At 46.5% G+C, this 13,322-nt stretch overlaps 1 protein-coding gene across 1 annotated transcript; it reads left to right on the forward strand.

The window, feature by feature from the left end:
• The first annotated feature begins 5,629 nt into the window (after nt 1-5,629).
• LOC147322155 (B-type lectin plumieribetin-like) lies at nt 5,630-6,706 on the forward strand. Its single transcript, XM_086305170.1, has 3 exons — nt 5,630-5,684; nt 5,787-5,880; nt 5,974-6,706. Exons 2-3 carry the CDS (start codon nt 5,791-5,793, stop codon nt 6,232-6,234), a joined length of 351 nt encoding a protein of 116 aa, XP_086161296.1. The 5' UTR covers nt 5,630-5,684; nt 5,787-5,790; the 3' UTR covers nt 6,235-6,706.
• The last annotated feature ends 6,616 nt before the right edge of the window (nt 6,707-13,322 follow it).

Below are 13,322 nucleotides of genomic sequence, written 5' to 3' on the forward strand. Positions count from 1 at the left end.
CAGACTCTCAGATAAGGCTAAACTTAATCCTCAGCTTTAATACTGGAAACCAAATGTACATAAAACAAAACTGGGAGGCATAGGAAAACTAAACAAACAGGCTGGCAGAACACAGCCCCCCCCCCGGACTGTTCGTTCTCCCTGTTTGAGGGAGACCGGGATGCAGGACAGGGGGAGACGCAGACACTAAATACAAGAGGAAATCAAGGCAAAGAGGAAACATCTGGGAAACACAGCTGGCAAAAATCTAACAGACGAGACAGGTGGATGCAAAACTGAAAATGACGCACACCAGACAGGAGACCATTACTGAAAGTAAAACATGAAGTACGAGGAACGCACACACCGAGGCGCAGACTGATGGAGCTCAAGGAACTAGAAATACTGAATAAACTCAAGAGTGTAAACAAACTGAACTAGGAAACATAAGATACACAGAAAACACAATGAATGACAAGACTCAAAATTCTATTAACAGAAAAGAAAAGTGGCTCAACCACCCAGGTTCCCTAACAGGACCATGGAAATTTTGGGGTTAGTATCGTGCCCAAGCATACTTGGCATGTAGACTGGGGAAGCCAAGGATCGAACCACCAACCTTCCGATCAGTAGCTGATCTGCTATATCACCTGAGTCATAGCCACCCCATTGTAGATGCTCGCCATCTGATGGAAAACGTGAGGTTGTATAGCTGTATATAAAAATGATCTGTCCTTGGAGATAGGCCTTCATTGAGTCCCAAACTAAAAGGCTAAAAATGTTCAGGGAAAGGTTTATGTCTAAAAGAATTTATTTGGTTATTCATAAATTCCAGAAAGGTATTATCTGTTAGTAGTGTGGGGTTAAAATGCCAACTCCTGTCTGTTCTAGGTAAGTCGTCATAGACAGAGTCAAAATTAGGGGGGCGTGGTCTGATATAACTATGGCATGGTATTCACAGGCACTCGCGATGCTAGTCAAATAGTTATCTAAGAAAAGGTCACCTATCCTAGAAAAAGTGTGATGGACATTAGAGAAAAAAGAATACTCCCTGTCGGTCGGAAGAAGATGTCGCCAAATACCCCTACCCCATATGTAGAAAAAGCTGAATGAATACGCGAGGATGACTTACTCAGACAGGCTGGTTTTAATGAGGATCGATCCAGATGGTGCGGCCACGTCCAGACGCCTTCCTGACCCTCCGCTCCGACTATCCACTTTTCTTGTTTTTTACTTATTTTTTGCTCTGGTTTACATCCCAAAATCCTCTAGTCTTATAGTATACGACAGCGGATCACTTGTAAACATCGGTGACAAGGTTGCACATCTAATCTTGGACACTTTTAAACCTGACCCTTCCTGGCCGCCAGAAATTCTACGCGGCATGGAGAACAACAAAGGACGGGCCGCTCATCCGAGGCGCAGAACAAAGAAGCGCCGGGGGAAACGCGCTGGCATTAGGAACAGACTGAGACAGCAGGTGCATCGCGCATGCACAATCCATGGAGAACAAGCTCGATGACCTAAGAGCAAGGGTCACCTTCCAACGTGACATGAGGGACTGCAACATTCTGTGCTTCACGGAGACATGGCTGACCCCCACCGTGCCGGACCAGGCCGTAACGCCATCGGATTCATTCTTTGTGCTCCGCGCGGACAGAACGGCAGAGTCGAACAAAACCAAAGGTGGAGGAGTGTGTTTCATGGTAAACAGAAAGTGGTGTGATGCCAGGAGCATTTCTACTCTTTCCAGCGGCTGCTCGCCACATCTGGAGTTCCTGATCATTAAGTGCCGCCCTTTCTATCTGCCCCGTGAGTTCACCTCGGTCATCGCCACGGTGGTCTACATCCCACCCCAAGCGGACACAGGTATGGCTTTGTCCGAATTACATGATGTGCTGAGCTTGCTTCAAAACAAGGACCCGGGCGCAGCCCTCATTGTAGCAGGAGACTTTAACAAAGCGAACCTCAGACAAGTCATGCCAAACTTTTACCAGCATGTCTTGTGTCCAACAAGAGGGGATCGGATTTTGGACCACTGCTACACGCCATACAAGCAGGGCTACAAAGCTGTCTCACACCCGGCTTTTGGGAAGTCTGACCACAACGCCATCTTCCTCATTCCCCAGTATAAACAAAGCATACGGATGGAAGACGTAACCACGAGAGAGGTAAAACGGTGGACTGCCCAATCAGAAGCTACGCTACAGGACGCACTCAACGACGTCGACTGGGACATGTTCAGAGCATGCGCAGTCGACATCAACGAGTTTACGGAAGTAGCAGTATGCTTCGTCAATATGCTAGTGGAGGAGATTATCCCCACTGCGAGAGTCACCACATTCCCAAACCAGAAACCGTGGATGGACAGATCGATCCGCACTGCAGTAAACGCCAGGACCGCCTCCTACAACGCGGGTCTCGCCACTGGCGATATGAGCGCCTACAATGCGGCCTCATACGGCGTGCGGCACGCGGTGAGAGATGCCAAACGCCGGTACCGGGAACGTGTGGAATCCTGCTTCCACCAGGGCAACACACGGAGTATGTGGCACGGACTACGCACCATTACGGACTACAAAGCCAGGGACACTGCGCCGATCGACGCCGACTCTGCATTCACCAACGAGCTGAATCGGTTCTACGCCCGTTTCGAGGTTAGCCAGGCGGCTAATGCTATCTGCCGCCTGACTACCGAGGACAGTGACGTCATCAGTGAGAGACCGGTGACCAGCATCGCGGAGCATGACGTCCGAGTGGCATTGAGGAGAGTGAACACAAGGAAAGCGGCGGGGCCAGACGGCATCACCGGCCGTCTGCTGCGCTGCTGTGCTGACCAGCTAGCAGGTGTGTTCACTTACATCTTCAACGAGTCCCTGGCGAAGTCTGTGGTCCCCACATGCTTCAAAAGATCCACCATCATCCCTGTGCCCAAGAACAGCAAACCCTCATCCCTGAACGATTACCGGCCAGTTGCACTGACCTCGGTAGTAATGAAGGTGTTTGAGAGGCTGCTGAAGAACATCATCTCCTCCTCCATCCCAGACACCACAGATCCGCTGCAGTTCGCCTACAGATCCAACAGATCCACAGAGGATGCCATCGCCCACGTCCTACACACCACTCTCAGCCACGTGGACAAGAAACAGGGTAACTATGTGCGAATGCTGTTTGTTGATTACAGTTCAGCGTTTAACATAATAGTGCCCTGCAGACTGTTCACAAAGCTGAGGGATCTGGGACTTAACAGCCGTCTGTGTGCATGGGTGTTGGACTTCCTCACTGGCAGAACTCAGGTGGTGAGGGTGGGCAGGTGCTTCTCCAACAGCATCACCATCAACACAGGAGCACCTCAGGGATGTGTCCTCTCGCCACTGCTCTACTCCCTCTACACTTCAGACTGTGTGGCCACCCATGGCTCCAACACCATTGTGAAGTTTGCTGACGACACAGTGGTGTTGGGTGCCATCTCCAACAACGATGAGGGGGCCTACATGGATGAAGTGAAGAATCTGGCATCATGGTGCCAGGACAACCACCTCCAGCTGAATGTCGGCAAGACCAAGGAGCTGGTGGTGGACTTCAGAAGGGGTCAGCACAGAGACTACAAGCCCATTATCATCAATGGAGCTCCAGTGGAGAGGGTGCAGTCCTTCAAGTATCTTGGTGTCCACATCTCCTCAGACCTGACATGGGCTGCCCACATTCAGGTCCAGACCAAAAAGGCTAGGCAGCGCCTGTATCACCTACGACAACTGAGGAAGTTCAGGGTCTCTCCAAAGATCCTCAGGATTTTCTATACAGGCGCTGTGGAGAGCATCCTCACACAGAACATGACATCGTGGTTTGGGCACAGCTGTGTGAAGGACCAAAAAGCTCTCCAGAGAGTGATCCGTACAGCAGAACGCTGCTGCAGGATTGCTCTCCCCCCGCTTCAGGACACCTACACCAGGAGATGCCGGACTAGAGCAGCGCAGATACTGAAGGACCCGTCCCATCCTGGCAACAAACTGTTCCAACTTCTGCAATCTGGTAGAAGGTTCCGCATCCTCCAGGCAAGGACAGAGAGACTCAAGAGGAGCTTCTATCCCCAAGCCATCCGGGCCCTAAACACACACACCCGCCCTCTCACATCATCTATAATTGACTGAGACAGGACTCTCTTCCAGACACTCTAAACCAAGGCACAATGTACATTCCAAATTCCTTTAATTTTAAATATGTCTATATTGTCTATCCTGTAAAATAGTCAGATGTCTATTCATATTAATGTACAGAATTCACCTGCTTGCTGCTACTACTGCACATTCATTCACCCAATGTATATACTATATATTTATATAATGTTCTTCCTCTACCCCCCCCTCATTTTTCCACATGTCGAGGAGCGTGTCAGGCTACATTTCACTGTGTGTCATACTTGTATAACTATGCATGTGACAAATAAAGAAACTTGAACCCTTGAAAACAGGGTCAAACCAGCAGTTTAAGTCTCCGCCAAGTATCAAAGAGTACGAGCCTACGTCTGGTAAATTCGAAAAAAGATGTTTGAAAAACTTGGGATCATCTGTGTTAGGAGGATATGCATTGACCAAAACTACCTGTACGTTATACAACCTCCCTGAAACAATGACAAAACAACCATGTTGATCTGAAATAACATATTGTTTGAATGGAACCCTGGGGCTGATGAGAATTGATACTCCTCTGGCCTTGGCCTCAAAACATAAATGAAACTGCTGCCCCGCCCACCGAGACATAAGCCCTGAGTTAACCTCTGACATGGGTTTCTTGTAAAAGGGCAATGGAGGCATTTTCTTGTTTAATTTGAGCAAAAACCTTTCCTCTCTTAATAGGATGGTTTAACGTTCCAGCTGAGTAGATTTATGGGACTAATCATGTAAGATTATAGAAAGATAATGAAGGGATGCAAAAACAGAAAAGCATGAGAGAAGCCCAGAACAGAACATGGTATAACACCTGTTGTGGAAGTTTTCCATTTGAATAAAGCCTGCAGACGAGCGGTGAGCGGTAGCTAACATTCTTTAATCCAAACACACAAAGAACAGAAAACCAAGCTTGTGGAGAGCCTACATGACTGCGGGGCAGGTCAGCAGAGTCTCCCTGAGCCTAGCATGGCTCTCAGTTAAATACCTTCTCCAGGAACAAAAGGCAGTACACAGCTGTTTCACACCTTAAGGTTCACACTCCCTTGCTATACCTCCCAGAGTCCTCGAAGAGACAAAAGACTCTTCCTGTGGAGTTCCTGCTTCCCCCAACTTCCTTACTACACCTCCACCAGTTGTCTTACTGTATGAGTGTGAGACTTGTTAAAATCAAGTGGCACCAATGCATTATACAATAAAATAATGTGATTAATACACAAGTAAAAGAAATTCCTATACACACCCAATATGAGTTCTGTGGGTTGAAAAAAGAGACACTCCAACAACACATAAAACAAACCCCCCCCCCCCGATCCCCTCTCCCTCACCCCCAACCAAAGGACACACACACACACACACACACACACACACACACACACACACACACTTCTTAGGAAATGCAATCCCTTTACTGTAAAGGGCAGTGAGTGTGACTCCACCCCCGGTCAAGATTGTATAAAGATGAAGTGATATGCTTTCAGTTTTAACTCTTCCCTTCTCTTCTGCTTGCAGACCGGCTGGTGTGAAATATTAAAACCTGTAAGTATTCTACGCATCTCTACTGACTGATTGATTCACACATTCCTGATACTTTTAAATGCATATTGTGGATACAAGCTCATCTATATTCTCTCCTTTTAGAATCATGAGCAGAAACTTCTTGTCCAAAAATGATGAGCTCCGCAGGGGAGACTACCTGGTGTCCAACAACAAGCAGTTCAAAGCTATATTTCAGGTGACTAAATGTTCTCAGTTCAGAAGCTCATAAAAGCCTTGTTTCCCAGTCATGCGTGCTGACAGTTATCTAACATATAATTTATGGCTACAGGATGATGGTAACTTTGTCATCTATGGCTGGAAGCCTTTGTGGGCTTCAGACACCTATGGATCAGACGCCGTCCGTCTGTGCATGCAGGCTGACTGCAACCTGGTCATGTACAACAAGTGTGACACGCCTAGGTGGCACACAAACTCTGTCAGACCTGACTGCAACATGTGCCGTCTTCAACTGACTGATGACGGCAAACTGGTGGTGAACAGAGAGTGCGAAGAAATCTGGAGCTCTGAAAAGTCCAAAGGCATGAAGTGATGCTTGTGTGCAACCATCCTTTGGCATAAACCTTCAGCGATGCTGTTAAAGCAACATATACCAGCGCATAAACAAGCTTTTCCTTTTTCTTTCTGGTTAGCTTTGATCAGACTCTGAATTTCAACCTGAATTGTAAACAAATGGCAAAAAATAAATAAAATGAAAGGTATTTGACCAACCTCTTGTGTTTATATTTTGGCCATTAAAGAGATTTTCTTAAGAATTAATATTGTTGCAAAGGTGTAGGAAGCAGTCTTAAAACTTTGAGGAGTGTTGCTGATATAAAACTAACACAGATTTTGTAAATTCCTCCACTGACCATTAGACACGTTTTCATTTTTATTTCTTCTTCCCTGAAAGTATCTTCATGTGGTCTAGCCTTGTTAGCATCTGATATTTTTCCTTGAGCCAGTTTTTTTTTTTTCAGTTTATGTTCTCTTTTGGCTTAGTTTTTAATAAAAGAGCATCTCAATTCATTGTGTAGATGACAATTATTTGTCCTGTTTTTATTCAGGTTTTCTAATTTTATGTTTCCTTTCTTAAACTCTGTAATTTCATCCTGTGTTGGGTGTTATTTAATTATTTTAGATGTACAGCATATTGGTCAACAGCTGTACTTTAAATGTGCTAGAGAAACAAACTTGACTCACTTTATGAGTGCGTCTGCGTCTTTGTGTGTCTGCATGTGTTGGACGTCACGTCTTTGCAGACACACAAAGACACACAGACACACCTCAGGAATTCGCATGATAAGGTGGGGCCAGGTTTCAAAAAGAGCTCACCCGAAACTCTGGCTGATTGGGACCCACACCCAGTTTCACACCTTGGCTCAGGCGATTAGAGGATCATCAGGGGGTCCTTTTGTCCCTCTGTGGGGGGGTCACTCCCACTAGGTTTAAATCTGGGACTCCCCACCATTTGACCGTAGAACTGAAGAAGCTTCTCGGATGAGAGGTGAAACGTCTTCAAGCAACTTAAAGAAGTCCAGACGCTAATTTCTTTCTCATCACATAAAAAGAAAAAAGAAAACAAAAATATTCAGGAATTAGAAAAAAACATCAAATCACTAGAAGAAGCCTACGCGTCCCACCAAGATCAGGAAACATTGAACAAAATACGCAAAACAAAACTAGAATTAAATGAGATAATTGATAAAAAAACAAAATTCTTAGTACAAAGACTACGCCTACAAAATTATGAACATGGTAATAAATCCGGTCAATTTCTAGCAAACCAGCTAAAAATAAATAAAGAAAAAACAACTATATGTGCTGTTCAAGATTCATCTGGGAACACAATATATGATCCGATACAAATAAACAACATTTTCAGGGATTTCTATAAAACGTTGTATTCACCACAAATAAACCCATCTAAAAAAGAAATTGATCAGTTTTTGGACAACATAACTCTTCCAAAATTATTGGACACTCAAGCAATGGCACTGGATTCACCACTGACACCAGGTGAACTCCAGGAAGCCCTGATAAGTATGCACAATAATAAGGCTCCAGGTCCAGATGGCTTTCCTGCAGAATTCTACAAAGAATTCTGGTCGATTCTAGCACCAGTTTTCTACAGAACGTTGTTGGAAATTAAAGAAAAGGGCAGACTTCCATCAAATATGAATTCTGCAAACATTAATCTCCTGCTAAAACCAGGCAAAGACCCTGTATATCCCTCAAGCTATCGTCCAATATCCCTTATAAATGTAGACCTTAAAATAATCTGCAAAGCTCTCTCAAAGAGACTGGAGAAAATAACCCCCCTCTTAATTCATCCTGACCAAACTGGTTTCATAAAAGGTAGGCACTCATCAACAAATACACGTAGATTACTTAATTTGATAGACTACTCATACAGTAAAAACCTAGAAACTACAATATTCTCTTTAGACGCAGAAAAAGCATTTGACAGAGTTAACTGGAAATTTCTATTTGCAACTTTACACAAATTTGGTTTTGGATCCTCTTTCATAAACTGGTTAAAAATATTATATAATTCCCCAACAGCTTGTGTTAGAACAAATGACCAGACATCCTCCAGCTTCTGTCTCTTGAGGGGCACCAGGCAGGGATGCCCACTCTCCCCTTCACTATTTGCAATTTTTATTGAACCACTAGCAGCAGCAATTAGACAGAATTCAGTAATTAAGGGCATAAAATGCAAGAACGTGGAACATAAAATCAGCCTTTATGCGGATGATGTGTTACTCTTTCTCCAAAATTCACAAACCAATATCTCTGGGGTGATTGAATTGATAAACTCTTTTGCAAGAATATCAGATTACTCAATTAACTGGTCAAAATCTACAGTCCTACCGATTAATTGCTCCTTCCATAATTCCTCTTCTACACCACTGCAATCGGGAAATATAAAATATTTAGGTATTAATGTTTCTCCCACGCTTGCAGATCTAACTAAATTAAACCATATCCCACTTTTAAAGAAGGTAGAAGATGATCTGGCTAGATGGAAATGTCTACCCATATCACTCATGGGAAGGGTTGCCGCTATAAAAATGATGGTCTTACCAAAAATAAATTATTTATTCTCAATGATCCCAACTAAACCGCCACAAGATTGGTTCAGATCTCTAGATTCATGTATGTCCAAATTCCTTTGGAAAAATAAACCCCCACGTATAAGCTTAAAAACACTACAAAAGACCAAGGATAAAGGAGGACTAGAACTGCCTAACTTTCAGCACTACTTCTTAGCCAACAGGCTTCAGTTTATCTCAGGATGGCTAAAACACACCCTCTTAGATGAACCTTGGCTAGATGTAGAGCAAGCACTCTGCAATAATCTAGAGATCTCAGACCTACCATTTATCAGCTCAAACATCCAACGACATGAATGCTTTAAAAGCATCAACATCAGCTCTTCTCTGACAGCATGGTGGGAGTTTCTAAAATTGACGGCGTCTTCATTAATCCCATGCAAACGTACACCTATCTGGAACAACCCTGACATATTACAAAACAATAATATGATAAACTTTTCAGATTGGAGTGATAAAGGAATCAAATATTTAGAACATATACTAGAAGGAACAGAATTTATTTCATTTGACGGACTAGTTACACAATATGGGATCAACAAGAAAAGATTTTTAGAATATCAACAAATTAAATCCATAGTAAAAAAGAAATTTAAACCGGGTCAAGTTGAACTACAAACACCACCAAGTGTGGTTCAATTTCTTACTCTTAAACCCCCCAAATTACTATCCAAAATATACAGAATGCTTTCTAAAACAGATGAATCAATATCACTTCCTATTGCAAAATGGGAAGCGGATTTATCAGTTAACTTAGACCTAAACTTCTGGTCTCAGATTTGCTTAAAAACCTTTCATCTAATTAGAAATCCCAGTCTTCAATTAATTCAATACAAAATATTACATAGAGTGCACTATACAGGTCATCGGATGTTCAAGATGGGCTTTACGTCTACCAACAACTGCTCACACTGCCAAACCAATTCACCGGACAATTATATCCACGCTCTTTGGTTCTGTCCACCAGTTCAGAAGTTTTGGCGCGAGATATGTGAAGACTTATCGAAGTGTCTGAAATGTAACATTCCAACTTCCCCCTTAGTGTGTTTGTTGGGCAGCTTAGATAATGTCACTTCAGAAAAGAATATAGCCCATATGGTTTTCACTGCCCTATGCATAGCCAAGAAAACTGTCCTCATGAACTGGAAAAATAAAAATAATCTTAATTCTAACCAATATAGAAATTATCTATTAGATTACATTAGTCTTGATACAGCCTCTGCCACCACATCAGATCAATTGCTCTGGGCTCCTTTGATCAGCTCCATCACCTAGTGGGGGTGGGGGGTCATAGTTTGGTCCCGCCTTCACTGTTGTGATTGGTGTGGGGGTAGGGACAGGCTTAGGGCGTCGGGGGGTTCCCCGGAGGCATCTTCCTTGGGGGGCTCAACCCGGGGTAGCGGTCATGTCTGGTTAGGGGCTCTGTTGGCTCTCCGGTGACTGTTTCCTCGCGGCTGCGTGCAGCGGGGCTAGGGGAGGGTCTGTGCTGACGGACGTGGGTTACTGACCTGGTAGCCTGGCTGCCCCTGGGTGGGTCCGGGATGGGCGTGAGGTTCTGGGGGCGTTCCGTCTCTGGGCTGGGACCCGGACCGGGCCTCGGGGGCTTGGGTCCTGGTTGGTGTGTTGCCGGGGTTGTGGGCGGGTGGGTGCATGGGGGCCCAGCCCTGGAGCAGGGTGCCGCCGGTGCGTCGAGCCACCTGGGGGGCTCTTCAACTGGTGGGGGAGATTGTCACATCTTGCAGGAGCTTTCCTCTCCTCAGGAGCTCCCTCTGCAGGAGGGGGAGATACAGGAGAGGTGGAGGAAGATCTCAGCCTGGGTGTTTATTGTCTTATGTAGTCTGGAAGATGAGTGGATGGTGGGGTGGGTGCAGTTTTCTCTGTGGTGGGGTTGGGTGGACTGTCCCGGGCTCTGTGGGGCCGGGCGGCGCTGCTGCACTGGGCCCGGTCTGGATGGGCCTGGGCCCCCTTTCCCTGGCGGGTCGCGGAGTATGGGGGTGCCTACTGGGGTCAGCGGGGGAGCTGGCCCCAGGGAGGGGTCACTTGCCTCTCCCTTCCTTCCCTCCCCATCTCCAGCTGCCTCCCTCTTCCCGCTCCACCACAACCACCCACACATGCAGGGCCTTGGAGTAGGGGTATGTCACCAGGGTGCAGAGGAGGCTACCCCCCCCTCTGTCCCCTTCTGGCTGCCTCTGCCTCAATTTTATCCCACAACTTAGACATTCACATTACTCACACTCTCATTACACATACATATAGGATCTTGGGGGTGGGCACGATACACGGAGTCCAAAGTACCATCAGGGTGTACACCCCACCCCTGGCATCGTTGCCCACCTCTCAATTTTAAATACACGTAGACATTGAGGGCTAGCAGGAGGGACCATGCGCTTACCTGCTGCTCTCTGGCAGGTAGCTCCAAGCCCTCCTGGGTTTTAAATGCACCTTAGAACACACATGCATCAACATTACAATGAGCGGGTGGAGGGAGGTTCGGAGTCTTCTCTCACCCCCGTTCTCTGCGACCTGCTGGAGCAGGGGGACTAGGAGGAGGAGTTGGCCGTCCGACTGCGGTCTGGAGTGTGGAGCCTTCCTGCTGCTGCGGAGTCGGGGCGCTCTGCCTCCCCCCACCGCAGGGAAAAGGGAAACACCACCTGGGTCTGGGTGCAGTTCCCCCCTCCAGGGGCGGGGGCACCTAGACCCGGTTTGTAGAGTACGCTTGGGGAGTGTGATTGTGTGTACAACGTCTCTTTATGTCTGTCTCCACGTTGGTTGAGTGTGGAGTGAGTGCATATGAGAGCATGAGGGTGGGAATGAATGTTTGTATCTGTGTGTGCCTGTATGTCTGTGTCTATATGTCAGGTTGGGTGTCAGGCGCCACCTCTCTGGGGACATCTCAGGCCCTCCAAGGTTTGGAGGCCTATCTCCCCCTACCACCACTTCCCCTGCCAGTGGCGGACCCCCTCAGACATCGGTGCGTTGGTGGTTCTTTGTGTCCGGGGATGGGCGTCCAGGTACACACCGGCTCACTCCTTGGCGGCCGCTTATCGGGGCCTGGAGCCTGGGGCTCGCTCGGGCCACTTCGGAGGTGGGGTGCCCCCGGCCTCTCGGCCTGGGGCTCGGTCACTCAGGCGCAGCTGGCTGCCGGCGGAGCTCACGGGCGCGTCACTGCAACTCCCCCTGGCTTCTGCTCCGCGGCTGCTGAGTGAGCCCTCATCTGGGACTCTCCTCAGCTCTTTCCGGGACAGTGGCGCAGCTGCCCCTCTGTTGGTCTTCCTTGGTCTCTTGTGTTCTGGGGCCTCTGGATGTCTGGAGTTTTGATCTCCTCCACACCTGCTTCACGCCCTGGAGGACGGGGCTGTGGCCCCCCCACACCCTCTAGCACTGGAATTCCCAGCTTCTACCGTTCTACCTTTAAAAGCCGGAGAGCAGTCAAGTCAAGAAGGCTTCTACCTGAGACCCCCGCGGAGTCATCATTTTGCGTTTCTACCTTTAAAAGCCGGAGAGCAGTCAAATGCTGGAAGTGGAAGCTAAATTGGCTAGTCATTCATATGTATATTGGGTCGTTACCTAGGAATTCTGGAGGGAGGGGATTGGGGGAGAAATCAACACACATGAGTCTAGGTCCTTTGTTGCTGACATTTATTGATAAAAACAGTAGTTTCATTTCATGTTATTTCCTTTTTCATTTCAAGCAAGGAAGTGGATGTAGTTAGTAAGTAAGATATTTCAGACATTATTCTGACACAGAGGAGGAGATACTGGAATTATAATTAGTATCTATGCATGCATTTGTGATTTTGTTTGACCTTCCCATTGCTCACAATTTGAATTTGTTCACACTGCAGATGAGTGTCTCAGTCCCCAAACAAGCTCTCTTTTTCGGTGGAGAAGCAGTCTCCTCATCCGCAGTGAGTGTGGAGAAATCAACACACATGAGTCTAGGTCCTTTGTTGCTGACATTTATTGATAAAAACAGTAGTTTCATTTCATGTTATTTCCTTTTTCATTTCAAGCAAGGAAGTGGATGTAGTTAGTAAGTAAGATATTTCAGACATTATTCTGACACAGAGGAGGAGATACTGGAATTATAATTAGTATCTATGCATGCATTTGTGATTTTGTTTGACCTTCCCATTGCTTACAGTACAAAAAACCAACCATTTGTACACATATGTACTAATAATAATAAAAAGTGAGTGCAACACTGCAACCCATCACCCCGTCGTTCAGTGGTCGTTGATCAGTGGTCCATTGTGGCACCATTCAGAGCACTGGTACAATAGTACCAGCAAGATATGGGAAGACATTGCAAATGTACTTGGATTTTAGGTTGCAAGCCACCCAAAACTTGATCCCAAACTTGTCAGGTTTACTTGCAATATACTGCAGGAAACCCGTCACCCCGTCGTTCTGTGGTCCATTGTGGCACCACTGATCAACGACCACTGAACGACGGGGTGACGGGTTGCATTGTTATGTGGTCACACCCCCGTCGTTGATCAGTGGTCCATTGTGGCACCATTCA

Source organism: Aulonocara sp. 'chitande type north' Nkhata Bay, linkage group LG9 (genome assembly GCF_057382095.1).
Source record: "Aulonocara sp. 'chitande type north' Nkhata Bay isolate Kocher_YH1m ecotype deep benthic linkage group LG9, A_spYH_male_GT1.1, whole genome shotgun sequence".
Classification (NCBI taxonomy): Eukaryota; Metazoa; Chordata; class Actinopteri; order Cichliformes; family Cichlidae; genus Aulonocara; species Aulonocara sp. 'chitande type north' Nkhata Bay.